Source organism: Hibiscus syriacus, unplaced genomic scaffold (genome assembly GCF_006381635.1).
Source record: "Hibiscus syriacus cultivar Baekdansim isolate YM2019G1 unplaced genomic scaffold, ASM638163v2 tig00116951_pilon, whole genome shotgun sequence".
In the NCBI taxonomy this organism is placed as follows: Eukaryota; Viridiplantae; Streptophyta; class Magnoliopsida; order Malvales; family Malvaceae; genus Hibiscus; species Hibiscus syriacus.
Window position 1 is genome coordinate 1,245,099 of NW_024063482.1, and position 22,819 is coordinate 1,267,917.

The window sequence follows — 22,819 nt, forward strand, 5'->3', positions numbered from 1 at the left end:
AAAAAAAAAGTTGTATAGGTTGAATGACAGTACACAGCTACAGTACAAAACAAAAGGCATGTGGGGTTGTCTCAGTCTGTCATTTTCTAGACAAAATAAAATGTCTTGTACAATTCAATTTTGAAACTCATTTACAGGAGAGGCTGCAACAGCAAACTTCAGAGTAGAGCAGCACAAAAAGGAAGGATGACGAGGAAGACTATACATGACATCATGCCATGCTTATTTATAGGTAGGGTGAGCAACGAAACCGAGAAAATCGAAAAACCGACACGAATCGAGTAAAACGGTTCGGTTCGGTTCGGTTTGGCTTTAAACGGTTCGGTTTTTGATTCGGTTTAAAGGTTTTATTTTTTTGATTCGGTTCGGTTCGGGTTTTCCATATGGAACCCATTTGTTCCATATTGAACCGAATAGGCAATTTTTGTAAAAAAAAATTATAGTTTCAAGTGATTTTTTCATTGAAAAACCGAAAAACCGAACCGAACCGAACCGAAAAACCCGAACCGTTAAAAAACCCGAACCGAACCGAAAAAACCGGTTTCGGTTTTTTCATTTTTTTAACTATTCGATTTCGGTTTCAGTTTAAATATTGAAAAACCGTTTATTTCGGTTCGATTCAGTTTTTGGTAAAAAACCGAATCGAACCGAACCGAACCGAATACACCCCTATTTATAGGTTGATTCTTCACTTTTAGATATCTTAGCTATTGTAAAAGCCTAGGGCTTTTTACCATCCTTACTGGAATTTATTTAATACTTCCATATACAATGATAATGATTTTCAAATCAAACTTGGGCTACATTTAGCCCCTTATATTTTATTTTAATTATTTGATAACATTTTATTAATTAAATCATTAAAATTTTATAATAGTGCAATCAGTTATTAAATAAATAAAGAGATTGATATGATAATTTTAAAATTTATATAATAATACATTTAGTCCTATAATAATACATTTAGTCCTTTATATTTATACATTTAGTTAATTTAATTTTACATAATTGGTGTTAATTGGTGACAATTTAATTTAATCAATTTTAATTTTTACAACATATTCTTCCAAGTTGGATTTGATGTTATTTGTATAATTGGTGTTTATTTGGTTGTTTTGTTGATCTATTCTCATTTTGGACTTTTAGATTCAGGGATAAATATAAAATTTTATGTTAGGGAACGAATTTATAAAATTTAGAAGGGGACAAGAATATAAAATTTAGGGAGGGCAAAAATAAATATCAATAAAAATACAAAGAAAACAAATATAAAATATAAGAGAATTTGAAAATTTAATGGGGCGATTGTCCCCGTACGCTCCCTCCTGGATCCATCCTTGCTCAGTTGATTCTCTTATTTTGATATATTCTCATAATCATTAATGATAAGTCGTGGTTGGATTATAATAAATTTAACGATAAACTACATATTTAGTCAATCACTTATTCATGTGATTCTATTTTGGTCACACGACTATTTTTTTCAAAATAATACCTAACATTACGTTTTTATTTTGTTTAGGTCACCCGCCGTTAAAAGATAAATAAAATCATTGATGTCATGATTTTTTTAATGATAAAGTGACATTATCCTATGACGACACATCAATATCACTGTTAGGTTTTTAACGATGAGTGACCAAAATGAAAAAAAAAACTCGTTAACATTATGTATGGTTTTGAAAAAAAAATAATTAGATAATAAAAAATAAACTATAACATTAGGTAAGTGATTAAATACTTAATTTAAACTGTAACATTGGGTAAGTGATTAAATATGTTATTTACTCTAAAATTAATTTGTTAATGTATCATTACTGATATTTGTATTTCATGTTAATGTTGATGGTGCTTACCATTCATCGTTAGTAATGTTGTTTATTTGTATCTATTCATTTTTTTCAAGTTATTTGATTGGAATTTTTAACACTTTTCTTGTAGGATTCTATTTTATCATTTAATGATTAATTTATAAATTTTATTAATTTTAGAGTAAATAAATTGATTGATGTGAAATCTATTTTAATTATATAAATTTAATTTTTTTTTTATATTTATCCTTTATTTAATAAATATTATTAATTAATAAATTGTTATATTTTAGTTTTTGTACTCGAACATTCTAGCTCCGGCCTTTATCAACAGAACCAAAACTGGTTGGTAGCTGATGAAATAATTAATTCCGATTAATATTGCTAATCCTTAAACGAGCGTGTGTTGCTCAAGATTGCTTAAGGCGCGTAGAGAAAAAAATATCCCGGACTATAATAAATAAACTATAGAATCCTAATTATCACTTTATTTCTTTTAGACATCTAATTATTATTTTTATTTCAAAAATCATATCTAACATTAATTTTGGTATCATTTTAGTCACCTCTTGTTAAAATTTAATGGTGATGATGATATGTTAGCATAAAATAGCGTCACATCATTATTGAAAAATAAAAAATGCTACGTTAACAGTTAATTTTTTAATGATTGATGACTAAAATGAAACCAATATTAAATATTAGGTAATTTTGAAAAGAGAAATAGTTAAAAACCCCAAAATAAAATAAAAATAATAGTTGGGGCATTACTACCCTAATAAATAACTCGGAGTGCTAACACGAGCGAAAGGGAAACCGAGAAAGCCAGAAAATTAAAGAAAAAAAATGCTAAAAAGAAAAACTGAAAAGAGAATGAAGAAATAATATAGGGGTTTCCATTTTATTGTAAAAGACCAAAACACCAAGTCCCATTGTTCTAAGCAAAGAAACTTGAAAACCCAGACAGAAAGAAGAAAAAAGAAATATGGGGAGAGGGAGAGTGGAGCTGAAGAAGATAGAAAACAAGATTAACAGACAAGTCACCTTCTCTAAGAGGAGAAATGGGCTGCTCAAGAAAGCTTACGAGCTTTCTGTTCTTTGTGATGCTGAGATCGCCCTTATCATCTTCTCTAATCGTGGCAAGCTCTTTGAGTTTAGCAGCTCTGGGTATATACAATTACGTTAAACATATATATATACTCAAAATCTGCTACATGTTTCTTTCTGGTTAATTTCGTCAGTATATATCACTTGAATTTCTCTCCTTGGATTTGTTATTTTCTCATGGTTTTCCTTGGCTTAACTCATGTGTAGGAAACCTGAGTTTACAAGCTTCTTTTCCAGTGATAGATTAACACGTTTCATCTCATTTGTACAGGGGGGAAAAAACTTATTTTCCCTCTAAACTGGTTCTTTGGCCTTCTTAATCTTTTCACTTGTCAGTTTTGGAATATAGCACCAAATAGATGAAAGATTAAAGAAAACAAAACCATAAATGGTTTTTGTCTTTTGAGTTCAGTGCTCCATTTTCACATGTAATGCTTGGATTATGAGGTAAAATCAAGCACACCCCTTGTCCCAGAAAATTCACAACTTTTGGGTTTGATTCTTGGTTTCTTTAGATTATGTTGCACTTTGTCAAGCTAAGGTGCAAAGCTTAATCCAATGTCTTTTATAAAGTTGAAGTGAAGAGTTTTTAGCTGATCAAAATAACACAGCTTTGTTTCTGGGACTGTCATATTTATGCTGTTTGCAGTAAAGTTTCAACCTTGCTTTGAGCCAGTTGGATAAAGTTTTTCACTTTAATTAGGTATACCGTGACAAAAATAATTATTGAACGTCATCCACTTCAAAGTTTAAATAATCGAAATTCTTGTTCTTCGTAAACATTTGAGGCCTGCATTCGATGAATTTGCTTTCACTTTCTTGAATCCCTTGCATGCAACGTCATCATGATTATGCTTAAAAATACAAAAACCTTGTATTTCTTTCGCAAATTATTATTGTTTTTCACCATTTATTTGTTCTATGGCAGTATGAGCAAGACCCTTGAACGATACCAGCGTTGCTGCATTGTTCCTCAAGACTATAGGCTTGAACGTGAAACCCAGGTTACTATTCAAAAATTTTCTTAATATGTAATAACACTTATACACCGTTAATTGCTCGAATCCAAATTATCTGAAAGAACAATATTTTCTTTTTTACAACATTCTCTTAATGAATGCTGAAAAGGGTCTTTATTTACTCCTCGTAAAACATTGATCTTGAGCTGCTTAACTTGTGGAAGCTTTATGTTCCTTACTGATGGTAAAAATCTGAGTAAATAGCAATGGACTTTTTTTTATTACCTTAGTTTGAATCAAATGGTAATTTCTTTTACAACATTTTACCCTGCATGCTTATCGTTTCTGGGAATAATTATCAGTGGCCTTTCCTTTGGTTCATAAGTTGTGTTTGCTTATCAATGCAGAGTTGGTACCAAGAAGTAATCAAGTTGAAGGCAAAATATGAGGCACTGCAACGCACTCAAAGGTTTGGTTTTTCATTTGGGAGTTCAAATATGTGGATTAGCAAAACCATATCTACTAATTTACAAGTAAAAAAGCAAAGGTTCCTTTACTATAGGGACAAATTTTCAACAACTATTTACTGGATAATTGATACGTTCACGTTTCTGCGGCACCCACGTTCCCACTTTCACATTTGGACACATGGTGGACGTGTGAAGGTAGCATGAGTGATGGTGGTTATTGATGTGAGTACTACTATAAATAATATCTGCTAATAAGCTTCTTCAGCATAAAATTGCAATTTTTTCATTTATATTTAATGAAATTTTTTAGTGTTTATATTATCTTTGAAAAAAAATGATATTAAACCAAGTGAAATTTGACGTACACGATGATGGTGTAAGATCTGATTTTTTTTATATTCGATTTAACTAATGATTCAAGGTATTTTATGTTTAATCTTTTTCGTTATTTTAATGTTATAAATTATTATTTATACTTATATTTGGTATCTGGACTTGGTTTATCTCCGTCTTATTTGTTTTAATAATTATAAAATTTACTTAAAATGATGATATTAACTTTTTTGTTTGAATTAATTTTTGAAACATTTCTCGAGAATTTTATTGTAAACTTTTGTACAAAATCATTGGATTTTCTTAAACTATAATTTCTAAAATTAATATGTATAATTTAGTGAAAATTTTATAAACTTTATGATTTAAATATTTCATGTTCCTAGACTATAACATATTATTGTTGTGTGTGAATTATTTGCTTTCCATGTACACAAAAGTTTTTAGGTGCATTATATTTAGCAATATAACTTTAGAATACATGCCTAGGAATTTGAATAATGTTATTTAATTAGAGAATTAACTATAATAATTTTAATTAAATAAAATTATTTATTACGTTAAGGATTTCATAAGGATTATAAAGGTTAGATGATGTATAACGACTTAGCAACGATCTTGAATAAAATTTTAGAACTAATATCTAGTTAAATATTTTTCATAATTTTATTTAGGTAAAGACTATTTATATCTTTTTCAATTAAATAAAATTATCAAAATTAAAATTCACATACATAAATCATATGTATTAAATCCCATTGCGTGATTTATTAAGAAAAATTATGAAATAATTTATTTAGGATCTACTTACACAATGTAAAACTCTTTTAGTTTTACACAGATTTAGGACCGTTGGCAGAGTAAATATAAATGGTTGAGATTAACTCCTTGTTTTTTTCCTCAGGTGAATATCTTCTCATTTATTACAACTAATCTCAAACATCTATTTTCACTCATCTAATGATCCTAAACATGTGTAAAGTTATTATCCCTTTTATAGTTATTCACAAGAGTTATGAAAATACATTTAATAATTTTATCAAAAAAATATAGATAATAATTTTATTATAAAAAGATTAAATTAGAATTAGAATTTTAGCCTGCATGTAATTTTTATGTCACTAAGTTCATTAATTCCATAATTTACATTGATAAATTATGGTTTGTGTGAAACATGTATGTTTATTTATTTTAAAATTTTATAACTTATGAATATATCTTATAATAGAATAGATGTCTCTTAATTAACTAATGAGGACTTTAAGTTTTGGAAGGAAAGTATTCTTTCTCATTTTAAGGACTTCGATATTGACCATGTCATAAGAAGAGTTGAACCACATATAATTTAAACTAACACTCAAATTGATGATTTCTCATATGAAAAAATGAGAGTGAAATAATCACTTGAGTATCATGTTCATTTAGTGTAAGGTTCTTATTGATCTTCGTGTCTCAATTGTTATGAGAAAAATAGTTCAAACTTTTAGAAGTCATTGGTCAACAACCTAATCATGAATTTTTTTCTCGACAAATTTAATTTTATTAATAATTCAACAAACCTAAGTTAAGAGATTCGTTAAAAACCTCTCTAACCTAGATGGAGGAAAAGAGTGCTCAAAACTAGGTAAAAGGTACAAAACCAACCAGAAGTTAGCAAAACGAATACAACAAAACAGACAATTGATCCATTCAGACAAATCCAATTATCTACCAAACTGCCCACCCTTACATTGTACAACATTAAATTGTTTCAAATACCAAAACTCCAAGCACCACACCTGAGAGAGTTCCTGCAGTTTAAACTTGATGAAACAATGGCCTGCTTTATCAATTGACCATACTAACCTATCCGGGACATCACACTTCAAAACCATGACATGAGTTCGCTCATTTAGGACGTGAAACAATGCCTTTTCTCTATCCAGTAGATTCTTAGTTAAGATCCCCTCCCAATGACTCAAAACAAAGCTCCCCATTGACTGTGTATTCAGTAACAGAAATCCTTTTACACACATCTGAATCCTAATTTCTTTCAAACAGCAGCAACACCCTCGGTACCATTCCATACCCAAAAATGACAAATAGGCAGGAATGAACAAAATACGAATGAAATTCAAAAACTCTCTAAAATCACTCATAAAAACTAACCCAACTAACAGAAAACAAAGCCAGCATACTAATGAAGAGAAAACTAACATATTAACAACCAGGTCGGGAGCCAAAGTAATTCGCTTTACCACCAAGCTTCTGACTTCTGCATAACTTCTATATCCAACCAATAAGCCAACCTATATGAAATCCTATCAAAATAAAAAAGTTGAGATTACAAATCCGAATTGCTCCCTCTTGTTGCCCCCTTTCACTTCTTGGAATTAGATTTCTCAAAAGGATCTTCTAAAAATTAAGCCCCAACTCTCGAGTTTATCTATCCCGAACTACACCATCATTCATCAGATTTTGGTCGAATTAGTGTTGATAAATCGGGCAAAGTAAACGAAAGAACACAAGAATTTTAACGAGGTTCGGCAATGTGCTTACGTCCTCGGTGCCTAGGCGGCGCTAGAAAATTTTTATTCAATGATAATAGGTTTAGGTTACATCTCTATTTATAATAGAAAACCCTGGTACATAATTACAAAATTAACCCTGTACCGTATCGCGGGGCGCAGCCCCCGCACCCCCAACCCACATAATCGTAACCCCCTCTACAAGACTTTCTTTGTAAGAAAAGTTGATGTTTGCTTCGCTCACTCCGCTCCATCCCCTGTCCTCTTTACCGGTATATTTATGAGCCATACCTTACAATTAGCCTATATAACTGGAGACTAACAACACCACTCTTTGCCATACACACTCTCCCAACAAAGCAGCAGACCAACCGTGATTGCGCAGACTCCTTAAGCCAAAACACCCAAAATAACCAAACTATCACCTACACGCTAATTTGACTTCCAAAGACAAGCACCGTCAACCCCCAAACCAGTAACAGAAACAGATACGTGATCCACAATCCCTTATAGACCACCCGCTTCAAATTTGCTTACTTCATAACATCTAACGAACCAAAAACAAATTTCATCAAAGGCTACAAGATCCACTAAGTCTCATCTTTTCACACTCATACAGCAACAACATCTGAACACTAAAATCCTCTTATGTACCACGATAGTCTCCTCATCTTGACTCTTCCTTCACTGATTTCAGCTAAAATTCAATAGAAAAATATTGTGACTCGCCTTCCAATTCCTCCAGAGCTGTAAATTCCCGAACCAGAACCTCATCTGAGCCTTTAAATTGTATACCCAGTTCTCTGCCAAGCTGTAATGTTTCCTTCGCTTCCCTCTTTTGTCTCTTCCACCTCGCTTGTAGGTCAGAATCAGATAAAGATCTTCCTTCTAGCTCAGACACTTCTTCCTCGTTTATCACCTTATTTTGATTTTTCTTGATTCTGCAGTTTCTATTCTTTCTTTGTATGACTACATACTTCTATTGAATTCTTTGCAGAGAGCTATATTTTTTATTTTTCCCCACCTTTGACCTTCGGTTCTGTCTGGAATTGAGCATAAAAAAATCCTCCCTCGTTTGTGTTGACAAGCCAAGCCTTTGGTCTATATCCTCCCAAACTATCCCCTGTTTGGCATATCCTCCTAATCATGAATGAAGTGAAGCTTACTATCGAGAAAGTTGTATGTGACTAAATCTACAAGATGGAAGATTCAACAACTCAATTAAAAACACTTGAGGTTGAAACCTTTTTTAATATGTTTTATTCAACATTCTTCCACATTAGTATAAAAAGATAAGTAGTCTATCTATGAGCTTTTGTCCACGTGGTTAAGAAGAGACTAAACTCACATTAGAAATAGGAAAAAGTGCACCGATGGTTACTCGAGAATAAAAGATAACCCAAGCCAAGTAAAAAAGGAAGGCCAAAATGCATCAATAAGATCATTGATACTTTACTTGCAACAAATGATATTGGTATGCTACATGAGATGAACAATTTATTTCTAAAAATGTTAATATGAAATATATGAATGATGCATTTTTTGTTATTGATATTAAGATCCATCATGGTAGACACTAAGATATTCTAAGTTCGTCTCAAGAAATATCTATCAACAAAATTTTTTAAAAAAAATTAGATAAAAGACTACTCACTGAATATTGCTTTTATCATGAAAGTGATAAGTTAAATTTGCACCAGTTCCCTAAGAACGAATTTGATAGACGAAAAATGAAAAACATTTCATATGTTTTTGTTGTTGGAAACTTGATGTCTGCTCAAGTTTGTACAAGATCAAACATTATATTTGTAGTTGGAACGTTAGAAATATATCGAAGTAATCCATGTATTGACTACTATAGAACTACAAAAAAAAAAAGTCTTAAGCTATCTTAAAGGGACAAAGAATTGCATACTTACATACAAATAATCAACCAATTTGGAGGTGATTGGCTACTCCTATTCAGACTTAGTTTATTGTGTTGATTCATGTAAATCAACATCATGTTACGATTTCATACTTTTCAACGAATTTGTATCTTGGATGGGTGCCAAGTAGACGTTAACTATTACTTTCACTATGGAGGTTGAGTTTCATGTTTTGAGGTTACCTTACATGAATATGATTAAGGAGTTTCATTTATGAGCTTAGAATTATATATTCAATTTCTAACCCACTAATAAGATAGTGTGACAATTCACATGTCTTTGTGGACAAGAAAATAAGAATAGAAGTTTACTTACCATTAGGTATATACTCATAAGGTTGGGGACGTATTAAGATAAGGAAGTGATCATTTAGTACAATCACTTTAATTAGATTTTAGTTGATCCACTGGCTAAGGACATGTCACGACACAAATTTAAGAGTTTCACTATGAGATTGTTCACATAGTATAAATTTTCATTGTAAGAGGGATTATAAATATATATATATATATATATATATATATATAGTTTAATGTTTCTCGTCTTTTATTTGTATGCATATTTATTTGATTATTTCAAGAAAAGTCAATAAGGTTTGGATTTGGAATAAACATTGAGTTTATTCACTAATAAATGTAGGCTAAAGCGTTGAGACATGAAATATGATGGTACATAGAAGATACTATTCAATTCGAAGAAGAAATATCATCATGATTCATACATTATGGTTTAACTTTAAATATTTATGTGTAATACAAACAAAATAGGAGAATGATGGAACGGATTCACGGACGTTAACGCTTTTTGTTACCCCGTGTTCCCACTTTCACATTTGTGTAGTAATGGTGGACGTGTAAAGGTGGCATGAGTGATTGTGGTTCTTGATAAGAGAACCACTAAAATACCATCTAGTCATAAGGACTATAAACACAAGTAATTGTATACCATCCAGTTAAGTTTTGTAGTGTTTAGAAGATCTTTAGATTTTTATGTATTTTAAATAAAGAAAATTTTGATATGTATAACGACGGTGTAACAACATTTAATTTTTGGTATTCAGTTTAGACAATGACTGAATGTTTGATCTTTATCGTTGCTTTTATTTTCTAAATCATTAATAATGCTTAAGTTAATAACTGCTTACGTTAAAATAATTCACAATAATTAAATTGAAAAAAAAAATTAATTGATCCTATTCTCATATGTAATGGGGTAAGGGGAGGTAGGGTAATAGGCTGCCCCCAACATTAGGTTGAGAACAACTTCCGTGGAAGACCTCCGGCAATTATGAATTACCCACTGTGAGACTCGATCCCACGACCACGATAATTAAATTGAACCATTTAATAATAAAGGAACTAATTTGAATTCCGATCCAAATGTGAGGTACTTCCATCCAAGTAAATAATTATGATCATGCTTACGTTAATTCGTTATATGTTTAATGTGTAACAGGCAATTGCTTGGAGAAGATCTTGGACCATTGAATATGAAAGAACTGCAAAACCTTGAGAAGCAACTTGAAGGAGCTCTTGCAATGGCTAGACAACGAAAGGTGCTTACATGTGATCTTTAACTTAGAGTTTAGTCAACAATGCATTTTGCAGTCCATATTCAAGTTTTTTTGATTAATGATTCTTAAAGAAGAAAGCTCTACTAAGTTTTTCCTGTTTGTTCATATGAATTTCATGGCAGTCTAAATATTAAAATTGTGAAAACATTTCTTATTGATCTTCACCAAAAATCTGTTCTAACAAAACTCTTTTTCTTTACTGTTCTAAACTGCAGACGCAGATTTTGAACGAGCAAATGGAAGAGCTACGCAAAAAGGTACTTAAGTGAGTAATATGCACTATTCCAATACGTCGGTTTCACCAAATATTAGATTCCCATGGCGATGAATGTGTGGGTCACCTTTGGTCTTACTTGTCTCATCTTGGTTTTCATCTTTTTGGCAGGAGATTCAGCTTGGAGACATTAACAGAGAGTTGAAAAACAAGGTTAACCTTGATTAGCAACCTATCTCTGCAGTTTCACAGTGCTCAATATAACCTAAATACTTTCATCTGGGTTTCAGCTCGAGGAAGAAGGAGAAAACCAGAAAACAATGGAAGGTTTATGGAGTTGCGGTGCAGCAACTGACAACTTTCCTCTGCATACCTCTCCGTCACACCCCATGGAATGTGATCTTGAACCTGTTTTGCAAATAGGGTAACAGTTATTATATACACCATCTAGCACCTTCTTTTATATATAATATATAGGTTCTCATGAATTATTGTCTACATATAGTGATAATTTGTTTTCACTCCTAAAATGTTATAAATTCTCCCACTAACATAAAATCTTGCATCCACCCAAACCATATAAAGCAGCAACAAACATTTTTTTCTATTCATTCATGGTTTTGAAAAGTTGGTTCTATTGAAACAGGTACCATCACTATGTTGAGGGTGAAGGATCTTCAGCCCCCAAGGACATGGCTGGTGAGGCCAACTTCATCCACGGATGGATCATCTGAAACATAAATATTTATAAAAATTATATTGTGATTTCATCTGGGATTTTATGCTTTCTAAATATATATATATATATGTATGTACCTTGTAATTGTTTTATTTCAGGCACTAAAATGCCCATTTGGAGCCTTCAAGATTATTTTGTAGGCTAACTGCAGCCCTTATAAATAGGTTATTTTGGTGCACTACTCCTAAACATGGTACCCTGCGCATATAAATCTCTTGTGAATTTGTACACTGCTTTTTTTTCTTTTTTTTACTTGGTTTCCTTAAAATCTTGTTTGTTCTTCCCTTTGAATCTTGATTTCTATGTTCTTTTTTTTCATGCCATGCCAAGAATTCCAGCTATGTACTTTAGCTTGTATTGTGTTTTGCATAACAGGTATTCTCAAACCAAAACTCTTCAAACAAGTAGAAGAAATCTATGTGCTACATGGATCAAACACTACAACACTTGAGAGAGATCCGAATCAACACTAATATGACCCCAGCTCCATTCTTACATATGAACTCCTGTTTTCTAGTTCTTGCCCGCCTTGCATGATTGAAATTTGATTCAGATGGAAAGTAAAAGAAAATTGATTCCTCAGTTAACTAAGAATTGTGTGGTTTTGGTATGGTTAAAGAATACAACAAAATCATGGACCACAACTTCTTGTGGCTGTATTCTTAAGATCCCGACATATACGTGTACCTCGTCTGCGCCCCCATTATAAGCTCGACAATTTTTCCCGCCAAAAGTTTAAAATATAACATTTTAGTTTCTTCTTACATTATTAGTCTGATCAATTATCTTACATGCAATTATGTCTATATTCAAAAGCTTAAAGGAAAAAAGATCAGCCCGATGCGCCTGTTAGAGTCCCAATTAAAGGAACCGGCTCCAATTTCAGTGCTTTCAAGCTTTTGCCTGAACAACAAACATGCACTAATTTGTTAAGTTACTTACCAATAGGAAATGTATCAGCAAACAAACGGCATATATTACAAAGCAACTTTGCGATGATTTTATCAATTACCTGGTATACTTGCCAAAGAATGGTTCTCTCTCATGAGGTAAAGTGCCCAACAGTTTCCGTCGTTTGACCTGGATTATACACTTCGTATCAGCACAGCTATAGTTTTAGTGTGTAAGAATATTAATTATTAAGCAAGGCTGATGAATGATCTGTAAACATCTAAAGACTCTTAACCTCATCCTTTTCAGAGGCAGAAAGATGGAACTTTTGCTCTCTTTCAACCATCCTGGACTTTGTTACATGAGATAGAAAGCCGAATCCAACAAAGTCAACAGACAGAGAAAGAAACCAAGGAATCCATGAACTAATTCCATATCTTCTAATGAACAAAACATATATCAGTGGTCTTGTAATAAAGAAGACATCCCCCAGAACGAATAAAGCTCCATTAATACCCTTCTCTGACAAAATCATGGACAGAGTAAGCCTTTTAATAGTTGAACCTGTAAAAGGAAATAAAATGCAAAAAATTAACAGGCTTCCCCATTCATCAATTCACCATAACGAGTAACAAATCGTGAAATGTTAAGAAAAAATAATCATTTGAAGGCTCCATAATCGCATGCTGCTGTTGAATTCTCCGGACCCATGTAGGGTCAGACATCGTCCTAGCACTCTCTCCAAATCTGCTCAAAGCAGACAATGCCCTCCCTTCAATATTCCACGGGTTTCGCCCATGGTTGTTTTGTAACCAACCAAGTCTATGATGATGACCTCCGGGCCCAAGGAAACCTCCAATTCTATGTTGTGAACTTGTATCGTCTGAACATTGTTCAACATTTGGTGTCTCTCCTCCATGAAGACGCATCTTATATCCACTGTTTTGGAATAAAGCTAATCTGACTATCACCCTACATCGAGTACAAAATTATTAGGCAAAGGCACACTCCAAACATATTAGGAGGAAAAGCCTAGGTGAAGATTCGAAGTGTCATACATCATATAATCGAAGGTGGTTTCTTACTTGATAGCTTCCATAGCAGCAATGAAATTCCATTTCTTATCACCATAGTACTGCTCTGTGACAACTTCAACCAAAGTTTCCAAGTCCTTTAGTGCATATATGCACAACCCATAACAGAATGATGAAGGGTCGGCATGTTGAAAGTCCAAGTCAAAATTTGGCAGCTGCAAAGTGAGTGAATTCGGTGGTCCAAATTGACAGCAGATTTTGGTTGAAAATTAGCAAGGGAAAATTACTTAATTTAATCCTTGTACTTTAAGGTATTTACAAGATTAGTCATTAAGCTTTAACTATAAAAACTCTAATCCATTTAGCTTCAAAACATCCCAAATCATTATAGCTTTCTCCAATACTAGAGAATTTAGAGAGTTTTCTTGAGAGTTGTTTTCTCCCTTTTATCAAGAGATAATTGTTATTGTTTTCTTCTTGTTAGATCGAGAGAAGTTGTAATTCCTATTTTCTTATAGTGAAATTCTTTTATCTTTGCCCGTGGTTTTTACCCTATATTATTTAGGGGGTTTTCATGTAAAATTTGTGTCTTCTTTATCTTATCTTTATTTTCTCAAATTATCAGTTGCGATTTTGCTTTATCCAATAGTTGTATTCTGCAACAATTGGCATTAGAGCCAGATTTGAGTGTGCAATATCTACTTATTGTCTTTGTGGTTGCCACCAAAAGGTGGATCCTTCAACATAAGAAAGTAACAAGATATTACTCATTCTTTGAAGGTTCCAGAGAACTATTCACGATAATGAAATAGTGGGAGCTATCTGTAATAGAAGCTATGACAACGAAATTTGATTTTGAAAAGTTTAATGGGATAAATTTCTCATTGTGGAAATTAAAGATGAATGTCATCCTGAAGAAAGACGGTTGTCTAGCGGCTATCAGTGAAAGGCTGATAAATTTCACAGATGACAGCAAATGGAACGAGATAGACGTGAATGCTATGACAAACTTTCATCTAGCATTACCAGATGAAGTATTGTCAAGCATTGTGGAGAAAAAGACAACTAAGAAGATATGGGATCATCTCACCAAACTGTACAAGGCCACATCGTTGCACAATAAAATTTTCCTTAAGAGAAATTGTGTGCTCTCCGGATGTCAGAATCTACTTCAGTAACGGAGCACTTAAACACACTGAACACTTTATTTTCTCAGCTAACATCCTTAAGATGTACAATAGGAGAACAAGAACGTAATGAACTTTTACTTCAAAGTCTACCTGATTCGTATGATCAACTCATCATCAACTTAACAAACAATAATGTCACCAGTCTAGCCTTCGATGACAATGCATTTGTTGTTCTACAATAAGAAAATCGAATCAAGAGCATGGAAGACAAACAAGTAAATCTGCAATAAGCAGAAGCGTTGACAACTATGAAAGAGAGATCAACAGAACGTGGCCAAAGTAGTAGTCACAAACATGGTAGATTAAAGTCGAGAAGCAAGAAGAATTTAAAGTGCTACAACTGTGGAAAGAAGGGTCACTTGAAGAAGGATTGTTGGAGTCTAGGTAAAAACTCCAATCCACAAGGCAATAACACAAACACTTCAGATGATGGAGATGCTCTATATTGTGAAGTTTCAACCACCATGGAAGGTAGGAAGAAATTTACAGGTATATGGCTCATTGATTCGGGAGCAACATATCACATGACCTCAAGAAGAGAATGGTTCCATCATTATTAATCTATCTTAGGAGGATCTGTGTATAGTTGCAATGATCATGCCTTAGAGATCGTTAGCGTTGAAACCATCAAATTGAATATGTATGATGGAACAATTAAAGTTGTTCGAGATGTGCGACATGTGAAAGGCCTGAAGAAAAATTTATTATCTTATGGATTGGTCGATAATAATGCAAACAAGATTGAAACATGGAAAGGAATCATGAAGGTGTTACGTGGAGTGTTTGTGGTGATGAAAGGCGAAAAGATAGCAGCAAACTTGTATATGTTGTAGGGAGAGATTTTGCTAGAAGTAGAAGCCTCTGTTGTCTCATGTAATTCAAATTCTGCAATGCTATGGCATCAGAAACTTGGACACATGTCAGAACAAGGAATGAAAGTCCTTATGAAGTAAAAGCTACTTTCAGGGTTAACAAATGTATCGTTTACTTTGTGTTCTAGAGGCAAAAATATTCTAGAATTAGTTCATTCTGACGTATGGCAAGCACCAGTTACATCCCTAGGTGGAGCAAAATACTTTGTCTCATTTATTGATGACTACTCCAGGAGATGTTGGGTGTACCCTATTAAGAAAAAGTCAGATGTATTTTTAACTTTCAAAAACTTCAAAGCGTGGGTGGAACTTGATTCTGGAAATAAGATCAAGTGTTTCCGAACAGATAATGGAGGAGAATACGCAAGTGAAGAATTTGATGATTTTTGCAGGAAAAAAAGACATCAAAAGACAGTTCACAGTGGCGAACACTCCTCAACAAAATGGAGTGGCAGAGCGGATAAACAGAACCTTATTAGAAAAAAAAGAGCAATGTTGAGGGCTGCAGGCCTAGAAAAATCATTTTGGGCAGAAGCAGTCAATACCGTCTGTTATTTGGTGAATCGAACTCCATCAGCTGTAATAGAGTTGAAAACACCAATGGAGATGTGGATTGGTAAACCAGTTGATTATTCAAATCTCCATGTATTTGGAAGTATTGTGTACGTGATGTACAACTCCCAAGAAATTTCAAAGTTGGATCCAAAATCCAGGAAATACATATTCTTGGGGTATGATGATATTGTAAAGGGGTATCGCTTGTGGGATCCCACTGCCCGCAAAGTGATCATCAGCAGGGATGTTATCTTTGTAGAAGATAAACTACAAAGAAAAGAAGAATATGATAGTACTGAAAAGTTAGAGACTACACTGATACATGTGGAAAATGAGTTTGAACAAGGAGATTCTTCTGAAGCAGAATCAATACATGGTGAACAAGAACTAGAGAGTTCTGGAGCTCCAACAACTCGTCAATTAGATCGTGTGAAAAGAAGTCCCAATTGGTACTCATATTATGTTATAGAATGAAATATTGTATACTGCCTTTTAACAGAGGACGGTGAGCCATCAACTTTCCAGGAGGCAATAAACAACTCAGATGTTTCACTATAGATGATGGCGATGCAAGAAGAAATTGAAGCCCTTCATAAAAATAATACATGGGTCCTTGTGCCACTACCACAAGGAAGGAAGCCAATTGGTAACAAATGGGTCTTCAAAATCAAGCGAAATGGTAACGATCAAGTTGAGAGGTATCGTGCAAGACAGGTGGTCAAAGGATATGCTCAAAAAGAAGGTATTGATTTTAATGAAATCTTTTCTCCTGTGGTTAGACTAACAACAGTTCGAGTAGTCTTGGTAATGTGTGCTACATTAAACTTACATCTAGAGCAGCTAGATGTTAAAACAACTTTTCTTCATGGAAATCTTGAAGAAGATATTTACATGATCCAGTCTGAAGGTTTTGAAGGGAAAAAAAGAACTTGGTTTGCAGGTTGAACAAATCTTTGTACGGTCTAAAGCAGGCGCCGAGGTGTTGGTATAAGAGATTTGATTCCTTCATTATGTGTCTTGGATACAACATACTAAATGCAGACCCTTGTGCTTATTTCAAGAGGTTTGGTGATAACGATTTTGTTATATTATTTTTGTATGTGGATGACATGTTGGTTACAGTACCCAACAAAGATCATATTGAAGAATTGAAGGCACAATTGGCTAGGGAATTTGAAATAAAGGACTTGAGATCAACAAACAAGATTCTAAGGATGCAAATTCACCGAGACAGAAGTAATAGGAAGATTTGACTTTCACAAAAGAATTACTTGAAGAAGATCTTGTCACGATTCAACATGCAAGATTGTAAGCCAATTTCTACCCCTCTTCCTATTAACTTCAAATTATCCTCCAGTATGAGTCCTGGCAGTGAAGAAGAGAGGATGGAGATATCTCGAGTACCGTATGTATCGGCAGTGGGAAGTTTAATGTTCGCTATGATATGCACAAGACCAGACATTGCACTAGCAGTGGGAGTGGTTAGTCGATACTTGGCGAATCCAAGCAAAGAGTATTGGAATACAACAAAGAGGTACAAGGTAAAAAGAATGGTGTGAAGATATGATTATTTTAATCAAATCTTCAAGTGGGAGATTGTTGAAAGTCCAAGTCAAAATTTGGCAGCTGCAAAGTGAATGAATTCGGTGGTCCAAATTGGCAGCACATTTTGGTTGAAAATTGGCAAGGAAAAATTATCCAATTTAGTCCTTGTACTTTAGGGTATTTACAAGATTAGTCTTTAAGCTTCAACTAAAATACCCTAACACATTTAGCTTCAAAACCATCTCAAATCATTCTAGCTTTCTCCCAATACTAGAGAATTTAGAGAGTTTTCTTGAGAGTTGTTTTCTCCTTTTTATCAAGAGAGAATTGTTATTATTTTCTCCTTGTTAGATCGAGAGAAGTTGGAATTCCTATTTTCTCATAGTGAAACTCTTCTATCTTTGCCCGTGGTTTTTACCATATATTATTTAGGGGTTTTCCACGTAAAATTTGTGTTTTCTTTATCTTCATCTTTATTTTCTCAAATAATCAATTGCGATTTTGCTCTATCCAATAGCCGTATTCCGCAACATAACAGAGCCAGGATGCCTCTCGGAATGAGCAATATCGATTATATGCTTGTTGATGGCGGTGACCATTCCCAAAATTGCAGTTATTGCGTAAATTTACGAAATAGTTCAATAGGTTAAAAAAGTGTGAGTACTCTATGAAAAAGATAACACAACTTAAGAAACATTTTGATCTTCTTCACACTGACTTGTACAAGCCAAAGGACCAAAGGAAGTGGGGAAGTGCTACATTTAACTGGAGCCTAAAAAGAATTAATTAAACAACACATTCAATGCGTTAATTCGTGTCATTCTAAACAGAAACCAATTACATGATTACTTTCAAATCGAGTCGGGGTTGAGGGAGGGGTAACTCTTATCAATTTCTATGCAATCAAGAAATAGCCTATGTTACCAAAGTTACACAAAACCTGCTTCTGGTCCTATCTCTGAAGCGGAGAACCGATCGGGAAGAAGCCACGTCAATCCCTGCACAACAATTTTCAATAACAGCATAAGATAGAAACACTCCGATTTCACAACACAGTCAAAAGTACATTCAAAACCAAAAGGGATATTATAATCCAAATAGCTAAACTTGACTTGGAGTTGGAATATATATTATCCACTATTGTAAAAGAATAATAAATCTTCACGGAGCAACTAATTGAGAAATCCAAAAACCACAGATAATCATCACTCTTACTGATCTAATAACATTTCATTTTTTGGTTTTTAGCAGGATTGAGGTTTCACATCCAATATCTTAAAAACACATGCAAAATGGGAATTTTTACATTAAAGCATAAGCATAAATAATATATTCAATGCACCTTAACATTAAAAAAACAGAATTATAAGTCATTTACCAAGAACCATATAAAAAATATCAAAATTAACCTTCCATGTGATACCCCAAAAATTTAGATAATGACCAAAATGTAAATTTTGAAAGTTTGATGGTCAACGTAGAAAATTGGAAAAAAGTTTAGGGAATTAAGTGAGAAATTTCCTAAAAATAATTTTATTCCATAAATATATGGTTTACTCTTGAGAGTGGGGTTTTTATAGAAATTATATTTTTGGATTTGAAATTTTAGTAAAGAAAAATTAGAAAAGGGTTAAAGCTCGGTAAGGAATTGAAAATTCAGATCGAATTGGAATTTTACAAAAATTTGAAGGATGCTATAAAATGGTTGGAAATATTATTTTAATATTTTTGGATCAGAGAAATTTGGTTTGGAAATGTACAATTTTTCAGATTTAATCGAAACAGTGGAATTTAGTGACTAAAATGTAAATTTTGAAAATTCAAGGGTAATTGTGGAATTAAAAGTTAAAATAATTCATCTTTGACTTTGAAATATGATAAGGATGAGTTGTCATGGTTTTATGGTAAATATGAAGATTCATTAATGGCAAAAATGGAATTTCCTATTGAATTGAATAAAAAATTCCATTATACTATATTAAGTCATGTGCTAGATTTATTTAATATTAGAGTATCAATGATGGAGGAGCATTTTCAGCTCATCTTCTTCTCCAAGCTACCGTGGGTGTTCTTCAAAGGTGAGAGAAAACTTCAACTCAATTTTCAAGCAAATTACTTAGGATTTTGAGTAAGTTGTAAATAGAAAATTGTTATATGTGAAAAACGCTATCATTTGGTACCAATATTGCATGATAATCTTGCTGGTGTGCAAAGATCCCAAATCTAAGGGTTTGTGTTCATATAAGGGATCACGAAATTGATGATGAATCTTGATGTTTGTGAGGTAATAGATTCATATTCAAGCATGAAAGATGATTAGAACATGTTTAATCTTTCTACAACTTGTTCTTTAAATTTCGGCCATGAATGGTTTGAGTGAGAAAAATTATGGAAAAAATTATATATGAGTTGGAAATGATGAAGGAAGTATTCTACAAGCTTTAGAAAAATTTGAGACCATTTTGTAATTTTTGAAAAGTTGGGGATCAATTTGTAAATTCTAGAAAATTGATGGGTTGTTGTTTAAGTGTTGTATAATTGATGTACTATGCTGGAAATTGTTGTTTGGGAATTGAAATGAGTGTTAGAATGTGAAATTTGATTATTTTTGGAATTTTGAAAAGATTTGTGGTTTAAATACAACAATTGCATAGTTGGGGTACTTAAATGTAATTATACTTTTATAGAAGCATTTGAATGGAAATAATTTCAATGCTGGAATTATTAGTATTAAGAATCTAAGTGATAAAATGGTAAAGGACCATTTTGTGTAAATTGGAAAAATTGGTTCCAATGTTAAAAGGAATTATTAAGAGTTAAGTATTTTGATAGATAATGAGTATCAAATATATTATAGAGTTATTTTGGAATATGTTTATGTTAGTAAAATACTAACATATGTATCGTTATGAAATTGTGAATTATACAGATTATGATTGATTTGCGATTGAAGCAAGTCAAGTGGGTTTATTGTGGACAATAGTGAGGCACAAATTTGGAAAATTATAAAGTGTCAAGGTGAGTGCAATACATGCATGACATTATACATGGATGTTTTATACATCATCAGGAAGACTTGCGATAAGTCAACATTGTTTATGTTGACATGATATTTATGTCATTTATCATATATTTGACATATTCTAAAAATGTTAGAGGTTGATTATAAAATGCATTGATCACTGATTGTTGTATATGATGTTATCATGAACATATATGATTTTTTTCATGAATGGGGTATGAACTGCCAAATGTTAAATGATATACTTTGCCATGGATGGATCGAATAAAATTGACTATATGCCCAAGTATGTTATTGAGGATCAGTGGTATTAATGGCATGCCACAGAGTCTAGCAGCTGCATATTAGGTAGCACTAGAGTGTCTAGAGAAGGCACATAGTGCAGGCCTTAGTGTTTAGTGAAGACACGGTACAAACACTACGGTGTACTAAGTGGGTAAATCCCGACCTCAACACTACGGTGCATTATTAGGTGAGCAAAGCTCGACCTCAGCACTTCGGTGCAACATTTGACTCCTATACCGGGTTCCTCATACAATTATGCTATGGGTTATGGATTATGGTTTATTGGTTAATAAATGATAACCATGCAAATAAGCTTATGAGCTTACGGAATAATGGCAAGTATATTAGTAAAATAAGCTTACGAGCTTACGGAATAATGGCAAGTATATTAGTAAAATAAGCTTACGAGCTTATGGGATTAAATGGTAAGTGTATTGGTAAAATAAGCCTACGAGCTTATGGGATAAATGGTAAGAGATTTTATCTTATTTTGATCATGGAAAAAAATATTGGATATGTTGGTAACATGATTTTATGGCATTTTGAATTTGATATTGAAAATCATGCATGAATTGTATTACACTGTATATTGTTTTAATTGTCTCACTAAATTTATACTTAGCGTGTGATGATTTTCAATCGTAGGTAAAAAGCCAGGAGTATAATAAAGAGTTCGGAATGACATCAAGCATCGGGGAGTATATTTCAATATCAGTAAGAAATCCTATAATGGAATTTGATTTAGATAGTGACATGTAATTAATAATGTTCAATTTGTTTTGTTGAAAGTTTGAAACAAAAAATGGAATTTTCATGAATTTATTTGTATTTTTGGAAGTTACTGTAGCAATGAACAGTACCCACGTTTTAAGAGAATTTCCAGATTGCGGGTACCAATTCCCTTGCTACAGGAACCAATTCCCCTGCTACAGGAACCAATTCCCCCACTATACACTGTTCAGTATTCACTGTTCAAAAGAAATCTTTTGAATTAAATTTATTATAACGAAACATGATTTTTATGATATTATATTTTTATAATATCATTTACCATTTTAAGAAAATAAATTTTAAATCGCTTTTGAAATTGCAAATGGTTTTCGAAAAATTCGTGTGACATCTATAATCTGTATAGATATAATTATACGGATTATGGGTGTTACATTCTAAAACAAGGAAAACAAAAGTTTACTTTATGTAAATATAGAAAGATAAAAAAAATGAGAAAGGCTTACATTAGCAGGAGACTCCAAAGAGTGTACGTAGTCTTTGTTCCTCCTAACCCATGTCTTATAAGCCTCCATTGATTCTCACAAACTTTATCAAGTAAACAAAAGAAAGAAAGAAGCAACAGAATCAAAGGTTTTGAAACCCTAGCTCATTGAGCCACTCCCAAGCCAATTCATGTGAATCTTATCCAGATTTGGAGATTTAGAAAAACCCAGATTAGCAAATACCCAATTAATGAAACCCTTTTTTCCAATTCAACCGTAGACTCAATCCTGCAGATGAAAATGGAAGAAAGTTCAGGATGAGTTGGAAATGGAGAGAGCAGGGGATCCTAGGTTTGCCTCTTTGTTAGCAGCTAAAATTGGGTCCTGGTCCTCAAATAGTTGTAATTGGAGGATGTTAGATCACAGGTTTCGGGGTTCGATATGATGTGGAAGACCATGAATTTTAGCGGCGGGTCATTAAGGTACTGAGAAAACCAGAGAGGATCGATGAAAGGAGAAACTCAGAAAAGGTAGAAACAAGGAGAGGATAATCGGATTTGTGGACCTGAC

General features: G+C 32.9%; 1 protein-coding gene and 1 pseudogene across 1 annotated transcript; one reads left to right on the plus strand and one right to left on the minus strand.

Annotated features, from left to right (window-relative positions):
* Positions 1-2,634: 2,634 nt before the first annotated feature.
* On the plus strand, positions 2,635-11,816 carry LOC120188648 (agamous-like MADS-box protein MADS3). Its single transcript, XM_039192059.1, has 8 exons — positions 2,635-2,978; positions 3,847-3,922; positions 4,285-4,346; positions 10,571-10,670; positions 10,904-10,945; positions 11,074-11,115; positions 11,193-11,326; positions 11,549-11,816. Exons 1-8 carry the CDS (start codon positions 2,797-2,799, stop codon positions 11,634-11,636), a joined length of 726 nt encoding a protein of 241 aa, XP_039047990.1. The 5' UTR covers positions 2,635-2,796; the 3' UTR covers positions 11,637-11,816.
* Positions 11,817-12,473: 657 nt separating this feature from the next.
* LOC120188966 lies at positions 12,474-22,442 on the minus strand (annotated as a pseudogene).
* Between the last annotated feature and the right edge of the window lie 377 nt (positions 22,443-22,819).